The sequence below is a fragment of the Coccinella septempunctata genome, chromosome 3 (assembly GCF_907165205.1).
Source record: "Coccinella septempunctata chromosome 3, icCocSept1.1, whole genome shotgun sequence".
Classification (NCBI taxonomy): domain Eukaryota; kingdom Metazoa; phylum Arthropoda; class Insecta; order Coleoptera; family Coccinellidae; genus Coccinella; species Coccinella septempunctata.
In genome coordinates, this window is record NC_058191.1 from 42,670,912 (window position 1) to 42,695,133 (window position 24,222).

The following is a 24,222-nucleotide window of genomic DNA, read 5'->3' on the forward strand; positions in this document are numbered from 1 at the left end:
TTGGCTGAATGCAATGCTGTTTGAATGATCCACAGATGTGTAAAGTCATAGATTCAGCTAGTTATTCTCAAGGTAATTTTGTTTCTACGGTGGTGGCATAGCTCATTATGAAAACTGAAAATTGCTATATCTTTTTATCAGAGCCGAATCAGAAAACATGGTATAGGAAAAAAGTTCATCAAGAATCTACTATTAAATTATTTGTACTACTGTAAATGGAGAGGTACAATGATAGAGAAGGACACTGATAAATTTGTTATTCGGAATTGTGACCTTTTTTATCATTATATTATAATTCACTGAATATGAAAGAAGGGATGGTGTTGAGGAGATTGTGGTCCGCTTTCAACAACCAAATGAAAAAGAGAAAATAATGAATTAATTACAGAAGTGATTCTTCTGAAGAATCATCATGAGTACAAACAGGTAAAAGGGATGGCACAACTCATTAGGAAACCTTAAAATAGCCATATCTTTTTATCACTGTCGAAATCGGAAAAAATGGTATAGCAAAAAGTGTTTATTTTGACCTCAAGAATCTACTTTTGAAATATTCAATCGAGTCAAGGACTCACCCTATATAATGCAGATTCATATGATACATTTTATTCTTATATATCTCCTTCAAAGCAAAAAATTTTCATGGTCGATGAGGCAAAATGCGAAATCATTTAGTGAAAGACTTCTGAACAATTTTGTTCGTGAACAAACTCCTTCAAGTGAACTGAATAGCACCACATAAGGTCCTTTCGTCTGCATAAAAAGTGTGGCACTACTCTACACTCGATTTGATTCACACCAGAGTAGAGAAAGTGTTGTTTACCTACACATAGTCAAAAGCAGATGTGGATAAACTACACCTCCTCTACACTAGTGTACATTCAATCAGCAAACGAATACTAAAATCGAGTGTTGGAAAGTGCTACACTTTTTATGCAAACGAAAGGATCTATTTATTCCTTGGGGAATTCAATCAAGATCACAAGAAACATCCCAGGCTTTGCATTTGCATGTCAAATTAATAAAGAACGAATGCTAATGTAATGAAACAGTTCACTAGTATCAATTACTAATATCATCTTCAGTAATCGGCTTTTTCAATATGGTCAACTCATCATCAAGTCTTCGAAACTTGACTTTGATTTCCCTGTGAGAACCATAACTATCAGCTTTGGTAAATTCGAATAATTTCTCAACGGTATGTTGTATTCTTTAATATTCCAAGGTGTTTTGTGATGATTTTTATTGCCTTCTCGTTCCACTATTTTGTGACAAGGGATGGCCCTTTGACTTTTTACTCCTTTCCTCATTAAAACCCTAAAAATTAGGCCAAAAAGATATCTTGATAATGCAGAGGAGTGATAGCTCTCAAAGCAACCGACAAAAATGTTTTTTCCTTGTCTGTAGTGTCACGAAAGAGGGCATAACGTTATAAATAACTCTAGAATCTATCTCTCGATAAAGGAAACGGTCGTCTTTCCAGAAAACCGAACCGTTAGGAATATAACACCTCCGGAACGAACGTAAACCATACCGACAATATAAAGCCTCCTTCCTCCAGGTCGAACAGATCGAAAACCGGGGATTTAAAAGAGGTTCTTTATTGGCGCGCCATAAAAGTGAGCTATCCGGTTCGGTCTCGAACTCCGACCTATACGCCATTGATTTCGGCCGTACGTCACTATATTCGCTTTGAAAAAGTACCGGAATAAAAATTATCCTCGGCACTGTGTATACCGTGCGGGAAATTGATGAGTTTCACGGTGAAAACCGCCACGCGAACTTTCAACATTCATCCGCGCGATTTGTCTCCAGGTCTGCCCGTATTTGCCTGAGTTGGGTCTTTGGAAACTGAGATGGATGCGAGATCTCCTTCGTGATTGATCGGTTGAATCAATTCCCGAATTTATCGATGGCTAACAGAGGTGATGCTGGGATAACGCCATAAATTTTGAAACAATGTGAAGTGAAATTGGGAAAACTTGAAGGGCTAAGCCATAAAGTTAAAATACAAAAGATTCACGAAACCTCTACCGACTATAAGTACTATTATCGTGAATTATTTGGTCGTAATAACACTAAAAATGGTTGAAATAAACTATAGTTATTACTGCCATAAGCTCCTCAAAGATTACGGGGGAAATTAACTTGAATAATTGGCTGTAAACATTTTGAACACTCAGTTATCCCACAACATTCCCAAACAACTGTGAAAGTTCCATTAACTTCGGAATTTTTTCCTATACTGCATTCACATTTATTTTAGCAGTCGGTTGGCCATGAAATAATTTTCTCAAGTTTTTGTAACTAGAACGGAGTAAGGTTGACACTCATGAAATGTTGTTAATATCCATAGACATAGAGACATGGACTGTGCCTTCCCTTTATATCTATGCATGAAATACGGTCAAAAAAAGTGACAGAGAGGAAAACACGTCGGGAATGCAGTTGTCTTTTTCTAGAATTTTGATTGGTCTACACTCACCTCTATGTGAACCATTGAACTAAGATGTGAACAAAAAAGAGAAAGGTAATGTCCCGACGAGCTTTTCTCTCTTTCTAATAAATAGCCAATTTCATGCTGGCATTGCTCAGTCCATGTCTCTATGTCTATGTTAATATCATAACGCCGTTGCCACAACTTATATCAATTAATATTACGAAAATGCCGAAAGTGATTGAAAAAAGAGACAGGGTTTCAGAAAGTGCTATTTAGAATTCAGGTCAGCTCATTCGAATAGTTATATCCTGATATTCTAAAATCCACAATTTACATTATTCAATGTAAGAGAATTTATATAATGTTTCATCTGAATCTAAACGACTTATATTTCAGCTGAATATTTCCACAATCAGAAAGATTCTGAATGAAGAGGATGACAAAGAATTTCCTTCTATTGGGAGACCCAAAAAAGTGGTGGCATTTGAGAATTTTATGTTTGAGTGAATTAATGCGAAAAGTTTACCACAGGATTTTCGATGAATGTCATCGTAGAATAAGTTCCCGAAAATAGATTTTTCTATTTTTCATTTGACTTTTCCTATACATTGTAAATGTCTTAAGGTAACAATAAATACCTATAATTATTTTCATTATTATATCAATGCATTAAGATGAACAGCCACAAATACGCGCCAGTTGTCCTGCTAATTGTTTATACAAATGTGAAATTTTTGTTTAAAGGTGAAGTTCCTCTTGATTGAAACTTCCTTTCCTTCTACTTATATTGATGCAAGATGATTTTTGTTGAAGAATTTAACATTCTTGTAATTATCTGTTCATTCCTTCGAGAGATACCCATTCCCAACCACTGCGTCATATGCATTTCATCTTCGGGTTAATATTTTTGACATCTACAACTGATATTCTTCAAACTTGAGCAAAAGAAGATAACCAACATTAACTCTCCTCAAGCTAGTGCATGTTATGATATAACACTGATCTCTTGTATTTTCCATGCAAATATTTGGATTTGGTATGCCTTCAATCAGTTTGTATATAAACTCCAATTATGTTCGTCACATATTTTCCGAAGAGATTCGACATTGTGATAAAAAACAGAAACTTTTACGTAGAACGGGCAACATAGCGTTGATTTAAAACCCTAAAATGTTTTGACAAGCGTCATAACCCCACATTTTCGTACCATACAGAGTGAAATGTGTCAAATTTCCATGACCAACCGACTGCTAAAATAAAAGTGAATGGAGTATAGTTGTGCCATGTTACGAGTATGTCGCAAGCTGTTCACGATACCGGTAGCGCGAAATTTGAATTGAAATATTTGAGGTGGCTCAAGTCTCCTACCTGAGCAAGTCTCCCTGACATAAATTGTATAATTTTTTAATTTGGTTCTCCGATTCACTTATGCTTCCTCCCCTGCAGACTTTCAAACTCACGAACTCAAGTTCTTAAGTCGCAATTCCCAACTGAAACAGTTTTCGCTCTCGCAACCGCAGAAAAACGGAACTCGTGACCCCATCTCATCTGAATACCTCCGGAGGCGGTAAAGATCAGAACGGTTCTCGACTGAAAACAACCCGCAACCCCTTCCCCTAATTGAAATCGCACAAAAGCCTCGGCACCGTCGCAGATAAATCACGGTAAACTTTCTGCCTCGTAAGGTAGAGAGAGGCCGCTATGAAGTATTTCCATTGCAGATTCTCGCCAACCTTCCAGTCCATAAGTCACGGGGAACCTCTCCAAAAACATAATATCTGGGGGTTCCGCGAGCTGGCCCCTTGCCAGATGAGGAGACTCGGCTGTGATCCTGGTGGAACATTCGGAAAATTGCCGAAGAATCAATTCCCTACAATTGGCGACGATTCTGGGATTTCCGGATGGGCGGTTGGAGGTTAAGAGATGAGTGCGGATGATATCAAAGTCTTCCTGTGGTCGTAAGATTTTCCAGATAGGAAAATTGTCAAATAACCACTTCTGAGTTCTCCTGGAGGATATTTCGAATAGAAGAAAAAACTGTGAATCATTCTATTAGGGATTATCAAGGTAAAGACACACACACACAACGAAAGAGGCACAAACAGCTTTCATTGAAGTGGATCCTTCTATGATCAAGGCAAATGTACCTACAGGAAGAGCTTTAGGAGAAGAAAAAAGAAAAAAACTGGAAGAGAAACACTGAGATCATCCATCAATCCAAAAGGTTGGGACTCTAACACTGCAAGATTTAAGAATACCTTTTGACGAAATGTCTAGCTATTGCAAGCCAATGCTCTGTAGGGGCATCAGATCTTGAGATCTAAGGATTATGCTCATATCGCCGATGCTTTTCAGGAAATAATTTCCATCTTTAAAAATCGGATTAATGCCCTCCTCAAGACCACCATTCCTGGTCCCAGAATTCTCTAACATTATCGAGTCGAAATTACTCAGGTACATTTTATTATCCTAATGAGTGTTCGCTACTTTTCCCTGAATTATTAATAACATCCTTTCCGCTTTAGGCATGCGGAATTGATTTTTAATTAATTGGTCATCAATTATGCATCAGAGACTGATACCTGAGCCTCGTTTTCATTCTCGCATCAACAATTCATCACGTGGGAATGGTTGGTAATTGAAAGTCGATTTAAACTTACTGGCTGATTGGATACATTTTGATGTGAGGATAAATACTGTGGAGATATTGCCATTAAGGGCATACTGAAAAGATTCGTTGTCAGAAAAATACTCAAAAGAGAAGGGTACATTAGGAAAGGAAATAATTCGAAGATCCTGATGAGGAAGTCGCCTGAGTTTCATATAGATTTGACGATGATACACTCTGTACGCAGATATACACTTTATCGAGAACCACTTAACAAATCTGACTTCGATACATTGATCTCGAACATTCACCTGATCTCGAAATTTTTTTCTTTCATACCTATTGGAAATGCTGACCACAGTAATTTTGTAATTTCGCCTTCCGATCTATCTACGAGGTATCCGTTGATGGTCAAACTGAGTCGAGCGTGAAGATGCAATCATTCGGCCTAACCAGTCCATGAAAATAATATAATTATAATTATAAATCGATTTACTGGCGTCAAAATCCGAATTCAAGTCCTTAATTTGGCGGGTCTGATGATACCACTTCTCTCTTTACATTTCCGTTTCCTGCTTCCTTGGGTCTTCTATTCATTTCGCATTAGTTCCCGACAAAAGGGAGAGGGATATTGGCTTGGTAGTTTGCTTGCCATTCTTCACCGAAAGAGGGTTCGCCATTCACGAAGGTAGCGGAGTAGAACGACTTCTGATTAATATTGCAATGTGGCAGACGGTGAATTTCCGGATAAAATCGAGGCTCTAATTATTGATGAGAGAAATCAGCATCTTTCATCCGTTGATCAAAAACAAAAAACAGCAAAAAAAAATTTCAATATTTTCTATCCAAAATTATATTCAAAAATTGGTGATACGGTAATCTATGAGCCAAAAATGATAAGTCCGCCAGAAGGCCTTCAAACAGATACGAGCCTGAAGGATGAAACTCTAGAACAGGTCGAGCAGTTCGAATACTTGGGAAGATATATAAATACTAGGTCTAACCTGGACATGGAGATACATAATCGTATCAATTCAGCATCACCGGCATTCTGTAGGCTACAGGACAGAGTGTTCCAAAATCACGACCTCAATCTGAAGACCAAGACAGCTGTTGGTCCTACCAACGCTTCTTTACTGAAGCGAAAGCTGGACGCCCTACAGGCGGCATATTAAACAGCTTGAACAAACGCAAAAACGCCATCTAAGACAAATAATGCACATCAGATGGTTCCACAGAGTTTCAAATGCAGAAGTCTTGCAGCTCGCGAGTTGTATAACAATTAAGATTCAAGCAACGAGGGCCAGACCCAGATGGAGCGGCCACATTCTGAGGATGCAAGACACACGACTCCCCAAAATAGCTTTGTATGGCGAAATCACAGAGGGAGCTCGGAAACCAGGAGGCCTGTATAAGCGGTTTGAGGATATACTACATCAATCCCTAAAATCAGTTAATGCCAATCATAACTGGGAAAAACTAGTGTTAGACAGATCACAGTGGATGTCTTTGGTTCACAGTTATAATGGAGACTCGAGAAGAATACAGCAGCGGCAAGATCTGGTTGTTGACTATCAACCCGGAGTGTGGAAGGATCTGTAGGTCACGGTTGGGTCTCTTCAGTCACAGGGGTGCACACAGTCGCAAGTAGTCCTAAGAAATTATAAGTTTGATCTCACCGATAAAGTTGTTTGTAGATTTATTCTGGGTAACGAGAATCAGCAATGAATGAGCCAAAAATAAGCAGTTTGACGCTATTCATATCCCATCGATTCTATACCACCCTGTTATGTAATAACATGCATTCTTTATGTTCTGGATGAATGCAGTAATGAACTCATATCTCGCTGATTACATATCGAAAATTCAGCCCTGGCTCATGACGCAGTACAAACGGGGTATCAATCTGTATAACAACATTCGAAACGTTAACTTCAATGCGTATTCGGTCAGTTGAATAATGGCCTCATAATGCTTTCGGAAAAACATGAATATAAATCAGCTGACCGTTGTCGAATGTGCGAAATTAATTATGGAAACATTGGGCGAGATAACTCAAATATTCGCTAATGCGATGTACGCGTTTTCGCGCGCGGGATTTTAATGAAGTTTTGATGAAACGCGGCATGGGCATTAATCAAGTTTCGGAGGCTTTTTCGTTCGTCAATTGTTTTCGGTATCGTTTTGATGTATCGCAGATGGAATGCGCTCTGGCTGAACGGCTACAAATGGAAAAGTTCGTATTGTTTTTCGATACGCAGTGCAGGTGAATTTCATTAGTGAAAATTGAATAGTTATTCGATTATATTTATACCTGTAGCTTTGAAATTGGTTGTATTGTGCGAATTGAAGGCTTCAGTCCATAGCTATAAAATTTAATCAAGACTCAGCTCATGGAATGTAATTCCTGAGCAGATAAGTTTCAACAGTTGAGTTCTTTGAATTTTTGATATTTTCATGGTACGTAATGGTCATAATGAGAATTGTAAGGGAAATAAGTGTTTTTTTTTGACCTCAAGAATCTGCTGTTTTACGAGTTAAAGACTCACCCTGCATTTAAAAGGTCTATCAGTCAAGATACAGCGTGTTTTATTGATTTTGTCGTTTTCTTCCATTACTGCTCAACAATTAGTTTATACTGACTAAGTAACTGAATATGATTCCAGGTCAGGCCCCAAGAAAAACTGATAAATAATATTGAACCCAAAAAAGTACCCTGTGTATCGGAATAGTTGATATGATATTCGTAAAAAAGAGAAAAATTATGGGTAAAAGAAGAAATTGACTAGATGAATAAAACTCTCTATATCTTGAGAGATGGACGCTTCAAATATAGGTTATTCTGACTCACCACAATGTCTCCCATCTACCCTTAGCTTCCGAGCCCATTTACCAATGAAACACCCCGTATATTATGATAATCTCAGTGCCCTTCTGTAAGAAAAGGACGAGATTTCTTGCGACAAAGCGTAAGAACGATTCCCTGACGTAATATTCTTTCACGGTATAAAATAAGTGGCGAAAAGGTGTAATTGAATTATACGGTGCATGAGAAGCCATCGAAATCCCTTCAGGAACCCCCAAGAAATCGCCGCAAACTGACGAGATCCACGTGAAGCGAAACCGGGGGTAAACATCATTAATAAAAGCAATTTCGTGCGTGTCTCGAGGCCCCTAAGAATTTCTTCAAATTGCGGCGAAAAGATTTCGCCGGTTACGAAGTTTCAACTCCAATCCCCGAGATCCGATTGAAAGAAAGGAAAGGGTTGCGAAGGTTTCATTTTTCATTTATGTCGGTCTCGGGAAATTCTGGCCGGTTTTTCGAGGGATAGACCGCCTCCAACTTTGGGATCACGAAGGACCAGAAAAAAGTTCTGTAGCTTCACGCTCCAGATCCCACGTTGGGAAGGATCCCAAGAAACAATTTTATCTTTTTTGCGAGTTCTTTTCTGGACTTTTCGGATGCGGAATATGGTTCGGGGGGGTGGGTATGTGGAGAAGGGTTATTTTTAGGCGTTTAAATTGGAATCGTGAGACCTAGAAGGATAAAACTCAGCAGGACTTTACAGGGTGTCCACTTTATTACACTTTTATAGGGAACCATAAATATTTTGTGCTGACAATTTGCATGTTGAAGTTTTCGACTATGAACTTTTCCCCTATAATGTTAGATTTAATAGCTTCTTGTTTCAAATGGCACACCTTGTGTATCTTTGCACTGTTAGATAGCTGATTTAATGGCAATTTCAAACATATGTCATACCTTGGGTAATTAGTCAACATTTTATGAGTTATTTGGATCCTTACACAAAAAAATGAGAGAGTTGAATCACTTTTCACTCTGAAGCCACTTAAGTTGAATCTGTAAATGATAGCAACTCATTTTTTTGCGTGAAGATATCATGCCCGAATAGGTAATAAAGATAATAGTAGAGTGATGATGAGATGAACATTTTGAGTACAGCAATTTTTTTTAAGAACTGAAAACTGGCTCATGTCTCCCTAACCTATGGGAGAGTTGAACAGGTGGCGAGAGAGACTTGACCATAAGTTGTTTATCAGGAAAAACATTGAAAGAAAACAATTTCCAATGACCAACGATTGTCTATGTCAAGGTTTCCATCATCAGAGTAATCAGTGTATGAAATACATATTTTCTATTTCAGGGTCACCCTCACTTATTTCCGAGATGTTTTTACTTTTTTGAATTTTTGTATATTGTTTTTATATTCATTTCTATTGTTCAATTTTCTTTTTTCAAAACCAAGTATTATCTAATCTTAGTGCAGGAAACTTGGACCACTGATTATGTCCCGACCCATGGGTCAAGTCTCCCGCACTCCTTTTTAGTCTATTCAACAGATGCTTTCTTGAAACTTTGACAACTATTATTAAAAAGGCTCATCGGATGTAAAACTATATCAATCAATGAAAACAATAAAACTAAATAACAGCACGCACCTATTAAACTTTTCAGACAGTATAACAAACAAAAATTATTAAATTTTTTACTTCCTAACAACAAAATCACGTTCAACCCTCTCACTCACATGGAGCCTCCACTAATTGTGCTTTGTTACGAGTATGTCGCAAGCTATTAACGATATCGGTTGCGCGAAACTTGAAATATTTGAGGTGGTTCAAGTCTCCTACCTGAGCAAGTCTCCCCCTACTCATACTTTTTAGAATATATCTGTTTGGGACTGCTCCGGGAAACTGAATCGAATCGAAATGGACAATATTCTATCGAATATTCCACATCTCATGAAATCACAGCACATTTCATGCATATTAATGAATCAGATTGTCAGTCTGTACAGGTCAAATCACCAATCAGTTGTGTGCAATTCTCATGAGGCACATCAGAAAACACATTTGCTCGGAATTGGTTTTACATTTCCGATTGTATGGGGAGAGAAAGGGTTAAAAATAGAGGACAGATTGACGAAGGGGCTTTTATTACCAGCCTATGTTTTGCAAGGGTTGTTCATCATGAACTCTAGTTTCAAATGGCGAATTTTCCTGAGAAACTTGAAGCTAATTGATCGAAGTCTTTGAGACGTTGAAGATCAACGTTGTTTTAGCATCAAAGCTCAAAAATTCGGTAGGATGCTTCATTATTGGAGCTGTTCCATTAATGATGAATCATTATTCACTGGTTTTTTATCAAACATTCATGCATCACTGTATGACATTATTGGTATATTCACCGAAAGAGTATAGATTTGTTGATCATCCAATTGAAACCAAAGAGAAAATACTATTCTGCGCTACTTTTTACGAACTAAATTCTAGACAAAAATTACTAACTTTGAGTTCGATGTAACGATACTGAAGCCCGTAAACCGAAACATTTCCACTCCTGAATTCGATATAACTTCAAATTTGGACGTATCGTCCCCTCAGTATTGGTTTATCGTTATTTAATTTCGCAGAATTGGGCGATATCAGAAGTTTCAAATGAACCCCCAGCTTATCTTATACATGCACAATCGACCCTCACAAATTTCCTCCAAGTAGGGTCGTATTATTCATGCCAGTTGAAGTTATTAACGTTAGTAATTCCCTCTATCGCAACCCTGATGACACAATTTCGACAACCCTTCATCTGGTTAGTGTATTATATATGCGTCGTTGAAAATCTCATTATCTGTATAATTGAATATTTGATGGTGAACGAGGATCCTGGTAACGAAAGGGCCATCAAGGGTTATATGGTTGACATTTTTCCAGTGTGCGAGGATGTTCATCGAGAACTTTGAGCCTTGAACTTGATACTATATGATGAAATTTTGTGACATGCTGTTGTATTATACTACTCAATGAACTTCCAATCTACGGATTCCTACAAGTGGATTTCAAACTTCATGATCAAGTTTCTGCCTCGCTAAGATGGGCTCGCTGTAGCTAGCTCTTGTCACCTGGAGCTGACCCTTATTACGCCACGTCTTGACAAACCGGTCAGGAGAATCACCAGAATCAAGTGGAATTTCTGACGTTTAGAACAGTTCGTCTTTTATACCTAGAGCATTGCAACTCTCTGCCATACGACGATCTCCCAGAGAGCTTTGACTTGCAGAGCTTCAAGAACCCCATTTCTTACCCTTTTTAGACTCCATTGATCCAAGGTACTCCTACGTGGACCGTTTCGGTGAAAAATTTATGGAATCTGGATCATCATTCTTGATTTTTCGCTTACCAAGCCGTTCCTGTCCCTATGACAACCATCTTCCAACTCACCCTTGCATACGTTATCAGATGAATATATTGAAGGGTGCTAAAACAAATTGGGAGCAGATGTGGCTTTGAGATATGGCGACAGTCCTACATATTAATGACCCCAACCGCTGGTCCTCGCCCCAGATGGAATATTCAATTACTGGCCGATATTTGCACACTCAAATGTACTGTTTTCCAAGCCCTGAATGAGCAGCGGGGTCTGGTGTTTTTCATTCGGTAAAAAATAATGGCAATTCATGCGACGCGGATTAATTCGATTCTGCCAACAGTGGGCATCGATTTTTGGAGGATATAAATAGCCCCAGGGTTGGTGCGGGGTTTCATAATGGTTGGGCAATTTGTTACTTTTTTAGTTAACCACATAGGGGGTGTCCGGGAGACTTGCTCAGGTAGGAGACTTGAACCACCTCGAATATTTCAATTCAAATTTTGCGCTAACGGTATCGTGAATAGCTTGCGACATATCAGTAACAAGGCACAACTAGTGGCGACTCCATTTTGGCCGCCATCAGAACAGTTCAGGAGTGACAGGGTTGAACATGATTTTGTTTTTAGGAAGTAAGAAATTGAATAATATTTGTTTGTTACGCTGTCTGAAAAGTTTAATAGGTGCTTGGTGTTATTTAGTTTTATTGCTTTCATCGATTAATATTGTTTCACAAACGATTAGTCTTTTTACTAATAGTTGTAAAAGTTTCAAGAAAATATCTGTTGAATAGACTGAAAGGGAGTGCGGGAGACTTGACCCATGTTATAGCCGGGAGACATAATAAGTGGTCCAAGTTTCCCGCACTGAGCTTAGATAATAGTTTGCTTCAAAATAGAAAATTGAATAATAGAAATAAATATAAAAGAATATAAAAGGTTCAGAAAAGTGAAAATCATCTCAGAAATAGGTGAGAGTGACTCTGAAATAGAAATGTGTATTTCATACGCTGATACATCTAATGATGAAAACCTTGACATAGACCATTGGTCATTGGAAATTGTTTTCTTTCAATGTTTTTCCTGATGAACAAACTTATGGTCAAGTCTCTCTAGCCCCTTGTTCAACTCCCCCATGGGTTAGGAATACATGAGCCAATTTTCTGTTCCTAAAAATAGAATTGTTGTACTCAAAATGTTCATCTCACCATCAATCTACTATTATCTATCGTTACCTATTTGGGTATGATATCTTCGCTCAACAAAAATGAGTTGCTACCATTTACAGATACAATTAAGTGGCTTCAGAGAAGGGGGTTCAACAGTTTGAAGTCCCTTTAAAGCTTCCTTACGTATCATTTTAAATAGGACGAAGGGAAGCTTTAACGTTGAAGGCAGTTTGATCATGAAACTGCGAAACAAATAAGGACAGTTTTACTAAGTATGAACTAGAGGGTGAAATGAAACAAGGCTGTTGTGCTGTCCCCCTGAAATACTTTTCAGAACTTGTCATGGTAGGTTCAACAGGAAATACTTTCAACAACAAAATGGCTTCATTAAACTGAATTTCATCCTTGACTTCTAATAAATTCTTTTACAATTATGTGCTCAGCCAAAATCCCAATTAAGATTCAAACAACCAATTGCAATAACCCTGTCGAGAACACAAGTTTTCCACCGAATTATTGCATTAATTGAAAGGTCAGACTGCGTTCCAACAAATCGAAATATCTTCTGGAATTCGTATAATAAAGCGGAAATTATAGCTTCTCCTAATTGGCTTCTGTAATTGAGTTCTTTGCGTGGACAGGGTTGGCTAGAACAGCCCCCCTGGCAGATTTATGGACAGTTTTATTAATTAAGGGTGTACAGACTTCGTTCCAGGCAGGATATATGATTCTGATGGGGTGGGAGGTTTTCCAGGAAGGATTTCCTGACTGCGTTTCAAGAAATACATCATTCGAGTACCCACCAAAGTCTTGTTCGATCTACAGAGTTAAATGAACCCATTGTCAGATGTTTTTAGTGCTAGATTTCCTTCTCAGATGATTTGGAACGAAAAATTCCACCAAAAATAAAACGAATTGACGGAATTTCAATAGCACCATGCATTGTCGACGTCTTTATTGCGTCCGTCCTTCCTATCTCACCTTCCTTCGGGACCTATCTCTCCTACCTCTCTCCGATGCCTCCAATCTTGCTATTGTGCCCGAAACAGCGATACGGGGGCCGTTTGGAGGCTCGTCGGTTCCGTCTCCACGGTGGCGGCGATGTCCCACGTGACGAGGTGGCCAAATATTGATTAAAACACTGGGAACGTCCGACCCACATTCTGTCATCGCCTCCGCGGAGCGGAGATACGCCGTGTTCGTTTCTTCTGCGATGCGAAGCTTAGCGAAGCCCTAAACGACACTTCTGAAAAAAAATTGGAATAGGGGGAATCATGATTTTTGTGCGATTAAGGTTTTGTCGTGTGTGGTAGCCTTTAGATAAGTTTTCTGGTCTGTTTAGGTCCGGGTTTAATTACACTCGGGATAGAACCAAGAAACGGCTTATCCTATCAAACAGGCTTGAATGTAAAATGTTGTCGAGACACTAGACAGGTTTGTAATGTCAAAAAATTATCAGATCTCTTGTTGTGACAAGCTTCTAACTCTACACGGCCTAACATTGCCTTACGATGGAGTGATATGGGTAATATTTCAACAGTAGATTCTTCAGGTCAAAAGAAACACTTTTCACCATTTTTTCCGAATCGGCTCGGTTTAAAAGATACAGGCTGTTGAAAAATTGGGTGCTTTGGCTGAATACAACTCTCTTTAAAAGATCCAGAGATGTGTAGTGTCACAGATTCAGCTAGTTATTCTGGAGGTAACTTTGTTTTTCTAGAAGTGGCACAGCTCATTATGGAAACTTAAAATGCCTTTATCTTTTTATAAGGGCCGAAACGGAAAAAATGGTAAAGGAAAAAATTTTTTCTTTTGACCTCAAGAATGTACTGTTGAAATATTTGTACGAATCAAAGACTCACCCTGTATAAGAACGCTCGGACACGTCGATTCTTTTAAGGTCAAATTCAGAACTGTATCGGTTCAACCCTTAGTGTCACACCCCAACTCTTATATTTTGAATAGGGGAGCTGGGGTAAGTGACACCTTACTTGAAAGGCCTTTCTATTGGGAAATTTCAATAATTCCACGTGCCAAGTTTTGTTCAGACAACCGCAGTGAGCGATAAACGCGCGATACAGAAAAGAGGAAATCGGAAAATCGTATCTTGTCATCCCCATCAAACTAACCGAATAACGACCAACTCAATTTCCCGCCGAGGGTGGTGATACGACGTAGGAAAAACTCCCATTTTTCCTGGCATATTTGGGAAACTGATGGCGAGGATATTTTTGCGGTTCGATAGTATCTCCATTACGTCCTGACAAATTCGGTGGAACTCTAAATATGATTTGGCACGGTATAGATTTTTTTTATTGGTAGAAACAATTTTGTGCCGAAATAGAGGCAGAAAGAAGCTCTTTTTGATGTGAGAAAATATCATACAACGTGTCCCTAAGCTTCATTGATGATTTGTTCGAATGGAAGTTTTGTTTGACGATTCTTGAAGGGTTTATCAAGTTTGCATTCCAAATAGATCGAAAAACTACTGATCTAAGAGCAATCAAGTGCTTTTCCCATTTCATAGACTGGTGAAAGAAGGAATATTGTGTGAAATTTGCAGCTTCTACGAGGATGTATTGATATCTAGTTAGCCTAGACCAGTTCCATGCATAAAAAAATATTAGGTAACTCATTAGAAGTGTCAGTGTGAAGTTTGAGGTCAAAAAAGTAAACCAGAGTTAAGCAATAAATTAAAAGAAAGAAGATGTCCATCGAAATTGTGAAAATCGAAAAATTTGAGTATCGAGCCATCATCAAGTACTTGTATTTAAAAGGGTTAAGAGCTAAGCAGATTTACGAAGATAATGCTTAATACCCTTGGTGATCAATGTCCTTCGTATGCGACCGTGAAAAATTGGACTGCAAGTTTCAAAAGATGTAAATTTTCCATTGAAGATGACCGATGACCGATCGGGAAGGCCAGTTTCTGTGGCAGTCCCCTAAAATATCGATGCAGTTCATGACATGATTTTATCAGACCGTCGAATTCGGCTAAAAGGGATATCTGAAGCATTGAATATTTCATACGAACGTGCTCATCATATAGTTCACGTCAATTCGGACATGAGAAAAATTGCTGCAAAATGAATCCCCAAATGTTTGAATGTGGACCAAAAGCGTGTAAGGGTAGAAGCATCGCTTTCGATCTGTGCTCGATTTGAAAACGATGTAGGCTTCTAAAACCAAATTGTTACTATGGATGAGACTTAGGTACATTTCTACCATCCAGAAACGAAGCAACAATCGATGGAATAGTGACACTCTGGTTCTCCAAGACCTAAGAAGTTTCGTGTCCAAAAATCTGTTGGAACAGTTCTTGCTTCAGTTTTTTGGGATTGCCATGGAGTAATCATGATTGATTTTTAGATAAGGGTAGAACAATAAACGGAGATTACTATTCGACATCACTTACCACTCTACGGGAAAAAATTAAAGAGAAAAGACACGGAAAGCTATCTGATGATGTTTTGTTTTTGCAGAACAACACCCCTGCACACAAATCTCATGTTGCCATGCAAAAAATTCGTGATTTAAGGTTTGAATTACTAGAACACCCTCCTTATTCACTAGATTTGGCTCCATCCGACTATCATCTCTTTCCTAAACTGAAAAAAAGTTTAAAAGGTTCTTCCAACGACGAGGTAATAATAGCTGTGCAGAGCAAGAAGAAACATTTTTTTTGAAAGGTCTAGAGACGTTGCAGGTTCGCTGTAATAAATGTATCCAATAAAGAAGAGAATATGTTGAGTAATAAAATATTTCGACATTAAAATTTTGTTTGGTTCTATAGTAGGCTGGGAATTCGTCAATATATCCTCGTATTCGTCCAGATTAATAGCCGCATATTGTTTTAGTGACATCGTTCGAGGGAAACATAAAGAACGTATATAATGAAAGAAAGACCGCTTCCAAGAAACGCTAAATCACCACGTTCTCCAAGCAAGATCTAAACTCCCCGAAACATGGGAAATGGGTCAAGGAAAGTCTGCTTATTTATCACTTTCTCCGCGAAAGAAACGATAAATCCCGCCGTCCCCCAACTAGATTATTAAGGGCAACATTTCCACGTTACAGATGTTCCGTAGGATAGCAAAAAGTTCCCATTCAGCTGGGGATGGTTTAGACCATGACGAGAATTTCATTAACAACCCAATAACGCCCCTAATGAAATATAAAATTATACGTTACGAGGAGAAGCCTCTCATCGAAAAAATTCATAACTGGTATAAATCAGGGGCGTACGGACGTACCCTCCGCGAATTTATGGGGGCTTAAGAGAAGATACCGAACCCCATTATCGGACAATTCTTAATTTGTTGGCGCCCATTCGTCCGAGAACTTGGCCTCTAGCCAAAAGACATCCTTAGATATATAGGTGCGATGTTTCGCGAGCCATTGTTTACCGACCTTCTTCGGGAGCATTTACATCCGTTATTTGTTCGGTGTACACCGGAAAATGAAATCCGCACAGCTACTTGTTGCTCGTAATTGAATTCGATGAGGGAGGATTTCAGCGACTGGAGTTGAGTCTACCCCCGTTTCGTCGGAATCTGGAGAGGGTTTCGTTTTATGAGGTTGTAATAAGTTTCGTTCTGATCCGCGTATCCGGAAACTGATGGAAAATAATTGGGGAAAAAGCTCAGTTGCTACTGAAGCAACTGTTCGTTACCTCTGATTATTAGGTTCGGATTCGATCCACCAGCACGCTGCAATACTTGAGATTTTCTCATGATAATTGACAGAAAAATTGCCGATATTCACAAAGCCACCTTCTTGACGACGGTATAGTCTATTTACCAAAGCAATGCCATGACGTCAGCATTCGTTCAAGATCAACGTTATACCAAACTATCCTCTCTTATTATATTGATGAAGGAAGGTATTGTTGAATCTTAGAAACTCGGCTTGTAAGAGGAGATGTTGTGTGTATTTCACCCGACGTTTCGTCCCCAACTTCAGTAGGCATCTTCAGAGGAATTTCGGTCGAGGACTATATTTCACTGTGTTTTTATCGCTCCAAACTGTTCGGATAGTCCTCCGGAGATGTTTGCTGCAGTTTTCATTTTGGGTAAAAGGTTTTTCTAGGTAATTCCTCCTCCATTTTTACGTAGAATCGACTGAAATAATGAAAAATATAGGTAACTTGAAAATTTTTGAATGGAGTCACTCAAAAATTCGTCATGACAGAACGGTTGCTCTAAGGTCGATGAAATTTCGAGAATTTTTATAAGAAGAGTAGCTTTTCCAGAGTATGTATCACATTTGGGGTTACTTAAAAATTCGTTAAGACCGAACGGTTGCTCCGAGATGGATTAAATTCTCAGATTTATTACTAGAAGAGTTGCTCTTTCAGAATATGTATCACATTTCCATCTGCGGTTACTTTTATTGGGGAATAAACTACTCGAAAGCTGACCTTCGAAAAATCCTGAAAAAGATGGGCTCAGTTAAAAATTCGTCAAGACCGAACGGTTGCACCTAGATGGATGAAATTCGCAGATTTATTACTAGAAGAGTTGCTCTTTCAGAATATGTATTACATTTCCATCTACGGTTACTTTTATTGAGAGATAAACGACTCGAAAGCTGACCTTCAAAAAATCCTGAAAAAGATGGGTTCAGTTAAAACTTCCTCAAGACCGAACGGTTGTTCCGAAATGGATGAAATTCGCAGATTTATTACTAGAAGAGTTGCTCTTTCAGAATATGCATCACATTTCCATCTGCGGTTACTTTTATTGGGGAATAAACTACTCGAAAGCTGACCTTCGAAAAATCCTGAAAAAGATGGACTCAGTTAAAAATTCGTCAAGACCGAACGGTTGCACCTAGATGGATGAAATTCGCAGATTTATTACTAGAAGAGTTGCTCTTTCAGAATATGTATTACATTTCCATCTACGGTTACTTTTATTGAGAGATAAACGACTCGAAAGCTGACCTTCAAAAAATCCTGAAAAAGATGGGTTCAGTTAAAAATTCGTCAAGACCGAACGGTTGCGCAGAGATGGATGAAATTGTCAGATTTACTACTAGAAGAGTTACTCTTTCAGAATATGTTTGACGTTTAGATCTACGATTATTTTCCTGGAAGAGAAATTTCTCGAAAGATGACCTTCGAAAAATCCTGAAAAAGATGGGTTCAGCTGAAAATTCGTCAAGACCGAACGGTTGCGCCGAGATGGATGAAATTCTCAGATTTATTACTAGAAGAGTTGCTCTTTCAGAATATGTATCACATTTCCATGTACGGTTACTTTTATTGAGAGATAAACTACTCGAAAGCTGACCTTCGAAAAATCCTGGAAAATATTGGTTCAGTTAAAAATTCGTCAAGACCGAACGGTTGCATCTAGATGGATGAAATTCTCAGATTTATTACTAGAAGGGTTGGTCTTTTAGAATACGTATCACATTTTCATCTACGGTTACTTTTATTGAGAGATAAACCACTCGAAAGCTGACCTTCGAATAATCCTGGAAAAGATGGGTTCAGTTAAAAATTCGTCAAGACCGAACGGTTGCATCTAGATGGATGAAATTCTCAGATTTATTACTAGAAGGGTTGGTCTTTTAGAATATGTATCACATTTCCATTTACGGTTACTTTTATTGAGAGATAAACTACTCGAAAGCTGACCTTCGAAAAATCCTGAAAAATATGGGTTCAGTTAAATATTCGTCAAGACCGAACGGTTGCGCCGAGATAGATGAAATTCTCAAATTTATTACTAGAAAAGTTGCTCTTTCAGTTTATGTATCACATTTCCATTTACGGTTACTTATATTGAGAGATAAACGACTCGAAAACTCACCTTCAAAAAAACCTGAAAAAGCTGGGTTTAGTTAAAAATTCGTCAAGACCGAACGGTTGCGCCGACATGGATGAAATTCTCAGATTTATTACTAGAAGGGTTGGTCTTTTAGAATACGTATCACATTTTCATCTACGGTTACGTTTATTGAGAAATAAACCACTCGAAAGCTGACCTTCGAAAAATCCTGGAAAAGATGGGTTCAGTTAAAAAATCGTCAAGATCGAACTGTTGCGCAAAATTGGAAGAAATTCTCAAATTTATTACTAGAAGATTTGCCCTTTCAGAATATGTATCATCTTCAGATCTACGATGATTTTCCTGGGAGATACGCGACTCGAAAGTTGACCTTCGAAAAATCCCGAAAAAGATGCGGTCACTTAAAAATTCATCGAAACCGAACGGTTGCACCGAGGAGCGAGAGCAGGTTTTCAGCCTGTCAGCTCCAAAATTTGCTTCACCCTTCTGGCCTCAATCCCTTATATTTGTTATGCAATCCGCGTTCTCCACGATCCTCCACACAATACTTCCGAACACACAGATTTACCCCGTCATCAACCGACCGAAAAAATGCAAGTTTCGTCATTTTTCGATCTCGACAAGATTACATATTCCAGTTTTCCCCTTCGCTCAGTCTGAAGGACCGCGACATCAGAAACCCACCCTAGCAGTCGACTAGAGAAAAAAGTGAGATAGTGCGACGCAAGTGTCTCGAAGTGATGGTGCATCCTATTTGTGCTATGTGATAGAGACCACGCCTGAGGAATACAGAATAGTGTGGCGACCACTGTGTCATCTTCCATGGTTCAGCCAAGCGGCAATAACAACAACGGAAGCTCCGACATGGACTCGCTGGAGGACATGCTCAGGAAGGTAAATAGTGGACTCAGTTCACCTAAATTTCCGTAGATTAATATGTGTACAAAATATTCAAATACAGTCTCCAAAATTCTTGGTAGGAGTCATCAAAATAAGTCATTTTATCAAAAAAAATTGTCTCTATGAAATAATCAATATGGCTGAGTTACAGCCCATAGAATTCCGACGAAACAAAACATGAACATATGGATGGACAGTGAATGTTTCAGGACTGTCTGATAATACACTGCGCAAAAAATTAACGCACATTATGGAAATCTCAAATTTATTTTACAACTGAAGGTGTTCTCAATGATGATTATTTTTATCAGAATTATGCATGCATATGTGATCCACTTTCAACGGTTTTCTTCAATACAGATGTTTTTTCCCAGCAGGAATAAAAAAAGATGATATTATCAGATTTTGAATGTATTGGCTCCATTCTAAAATCAGTTGTTCTCGATCAATTCTAGTGATCAATAGTTTTTCTTTCGTTTGATTTTCTACACTCGATCGCTATGCAATTTGACCCAAGAGCAATGTGCCCAAGCGGTAGTTTTGCGAGAAGATGGGTGGACATACACAAGAATTGCAGAAAGGTTTGGAGTTTCCCATACAAGTGTGTCCAGAATGTTGCAGCAATTCAGGGAGACAGGTATGAATGTCCGAAGACCAGGACAGGGTAGACCACGGGTAACAACTGCCATTCAAGAACGTTACCCGAGAGTTTCTTCGTTGAGACAACGGTTTGCAACCGCTCGCCTCCTTCAAATTCAGCTTGAGCAAACTCATGAGGTGCAAATTAGCACTCAGACAATAAGAAATCGCCTCAGAGAATATGATTTGAGGCCTCGTGTCGCGGCAAGAAGCCCAGCTCTTACCCCAACCCATCGTAGGGCGCGTTTGGATTTTGCGAGAGAGCATATCCATTGGGAAGAGGCCGATTGGGAAAGAGTTCTCTTCACAAATGAGTCTAGATTCTGCCTCTACCATTGTGATCGAAGTTCCCTTGTATACAGACGTCCACATGAAAGATATGCTCAGTACAATTTCCTGAATACTACTGGTTTCGGGGGAGGATCGATTATGGTATGGTTTGACTGCTCGCACAGACCTAGTGGTTTTTGATAATGGAGCTATGAATGCTGATAAGTATATAAGGAACATTCTTGAAGAGCATGTAGTGCCATTTGCCCCATACATTGGTGAAAATTTCATTTTTATGGACGATAGTGCCAGACCCCATCGTGCGCGCATCGTTCAGGAGTACCTTGAAGAGGTTGAAGTCTCTCGAATGGAATGGCCAGCAAGAAGTGCAGATCTCAATTCGATTGAGCAGGTTTGGGACAACCTCAATAGAAGGCTGAGAAGTTCAGAAAATCATCCAGCTACTCTTAATGACTTAGGAATCCAACTCGGAGAAATCTGGGAAGTATTAGATCAGAACATTTTAAGATCACTCATTTTGAGTATGAACCGTCGTTGCCGAGCTGTAATTAACGCAAGGGGTGGAAATACCAAGTACTAAATCACTTATCAGCATTTCAGTATTTTGAAAATTGTTCATTTCTCTTCTTTCACATAAGATTTGGTGAAATCCTGAATTTTTCTTCCATTTAATGTGTCTTGTTTCGTTCAAAACCTTCCCGAGAGAACATAAAACATAAGTTATAAAGTCAATGTAGAGTCAACTTCCATTAAAATTGAGATTTTCAGAATGTGCGTCAATTTTTTTGCGCAGCGTATATCATGTAGTGAAATTTCCATCAAAATCTTTTGGATGTATGTAAAGGACAAAAAACAATCACAAGGACCTTACTCGAAACAATGTTCACTGTCCTTCGTTCCCTACATTGTATTCGACATAATTCTAGATTCTAGTAACCTTCATTTTACTCCGGCACTAAAACGTCTCAAGTTTTTACTATCTGGAGTTATACGAGCGTTTTGGGGACAAACGTGGAACATCTCATAGTTAGGGTTTTCGCTTTCAGCGAATAAAACATGTGTTTTACACAGAGAAAAAGGCACATTTTCGTACATGCATAAAGGGCTCGTTGGTTTTATAATCCAAAGTTTTCTTTCATATATTTCGTCATCGTTACTATGAAGAACTAAATATATAATTGGTAGGAAGAATACTATGAAGATTTTCCAAAAAGTTATGCCTTGAAAACTCCAGATAAGGTTCTGATATCCATAACAAACACAAACTGCTGAATTTACCAGGTTGAACATAAATCATTTTGGTACAAAGTTGCCAGCTAACCACGAAGCATGATTTACCAACGCATTCGCAAATTTGCAACCTGCATAAATGAGTTCCTCAATGTTATTGAAACTTAAACACGAACCAGATAGGCATGTATTGGGGCTCAACATCGATCCAGAAATATCGTATACGGGGTCATTTTATCACGTAGCCCGATAATATCCGAATCCGCCGCAAAATACAATTGCAAAATCGAATCCATAAACGTCCGAACGCAAATTGTTTTCAATTTCCAGACTGGGCGCAGTCGGATGTACGTACCACAGCAACAGATACGCGAGAGAGTCAGGAAACAGCCTGATTCGGAAATGAACAAAGTTTGGTCAATAGTTACAGTCGGACGGTTCGACACTGCTGTGATTTCAGAACTTGTACTTTTGCTCTGGCATTAGCCAGCCTTTTGGGAACTGCGTCCATGTAGATCTATTGTTTTCTACCCTACTTATTCATAGGAACCCAAGGAGGTCGTCAATGGTGTTGATAAAACCGATAAACTTGACGTTTTTTTGCATTTTGGCGCCCTCCCACACATTTTCGTCGCGCTTAAATTGTCAGATCAAGAGAAAGCATATTTCTCGACATGTAATTAACCACATATATCTTAATCTGACACGTTCGAGTATGTACAATGATCGTTGTTTTTTTTACTATTCTGACAGGCTGTCCTAGACAATTGCCCTTATGTACAGGTCTAATTTTTGTTAGAGGTACTCTACAGGGTCCAAGGTATCTCTCCTCATATTAATCTGACTCGTTCAAGTAAATCTCTCCTACTACAAAGGTTGTTTGTTCATTTTCTTGGATATTCAGAGTGGATATCTGGCAGTTTGAGCTCAATGTAACTCTACTTTTCGAAGAAATACTTTATCATGTGTAAAAATTCACATAGACTAATTAGAATCGGTGTTTCTTCCAACTGAGAACACAGTATGTTACATTGAACTATTCGAAGAGGAAATATGACCAATTTTCATTGCTGCATCTGGACTAATTGCCTCGTATATGCATAAAAACAACATCAAACGCTGCTGTCGTTGACAGGGCAATATATAACGCTGAAAAACCAAGGCTTCCGTGCTTGCAGTCGACGGCATGATAAACAAAAAAGTAATGATAATATTAATTTTCACGCCACCAACAGGGAGAACATGCTGAAGTGGGTGGAAAAAATATCGGTTGGGTTGAGTGCCACGAACTCAATTAAGTAGCCCTTCTATCGGTTCATTCTTGGTTTTTTCGCTACAAGTTCACGCGTCCACACGAACGTGCCTGGATACTGCAAAAAATCTCAGAATTTTATTGAGTTTATGATCAGTTACCGAAAGGCAATATACAGGCTGAGTCTTTGACTCGCACAAATATTCTAAAACAGTAGATTCTTGAGGTTAAAAGATACACTTTTTTCCTTTACCATTTTTTCTGAATCGGCTCGGTTTAAAAGATACAGGCTGTTGAAAAACCATAAAAAAAATTATTTTTAGTTCTATCTCGGAAACAGTTTCATCAAATGAGATGAATTTCGGAATATGGTTGTTCATTTATTTGATGAATCTTTTTCGAACCCAAGATATCACCCACGTCTTCTAGTTTTCTCATTATGACCATTACATATCATAAAAATACCAAAAATTCAAAGAACCCTACTCTTGAAACCAAGTTGGACGCTATCTGATGAATATTTGACACTAGGAAGAGCGAATATCCTTTAAGATCACAAAATTTTGAATTTATTCAAGAAAAATGTCAGAGAATATTTGGTTGCTATGGAACCATATTCTTTGAATGATTATTTGAGGTGATTTGTAATCTTGTTTTTGACACTGTTCCTTTTATATGTGAAGTCCTTTATACATACTATAGAATAAAGGATGTTATCTATCTATCTATTT

At 38.5% G+C, this 24,222-nt stretch overlaps 1 protein-coding gene across 8 annotated transcripts in view; it reads left to right on the forward strand.

Moving 5' to 3' along the window:
• The window catches only part of LOC123309085 (uncharacterized protein CG43867), a 152,800-nt gene that overhangs the window by 101,130 nt on the left and 27,448 nt on the right, over positions 1-24,222 (forward strand). For 2 of the 8 annotated variants that reach the window (XM_044891964.1, XM_044891966.1), the window contains exon 1: positions 19,864-20,073. The exons of the other annotated variants lie outside the window; for them this stretch is intronic. In XM_044891964.1, the coding sequence (XP_044747899.1) occupies positions 20,002-20,073 (72 nt within the window). In that variant the 5' untranslated portion in view covers positions 19,864-20,001. Of the gene's footprint in view, positions 1-19,863; positions 20,074-24,222 lie in introns of those variants that run through there. 8 annotated transcript variants of the gene reach the window in all.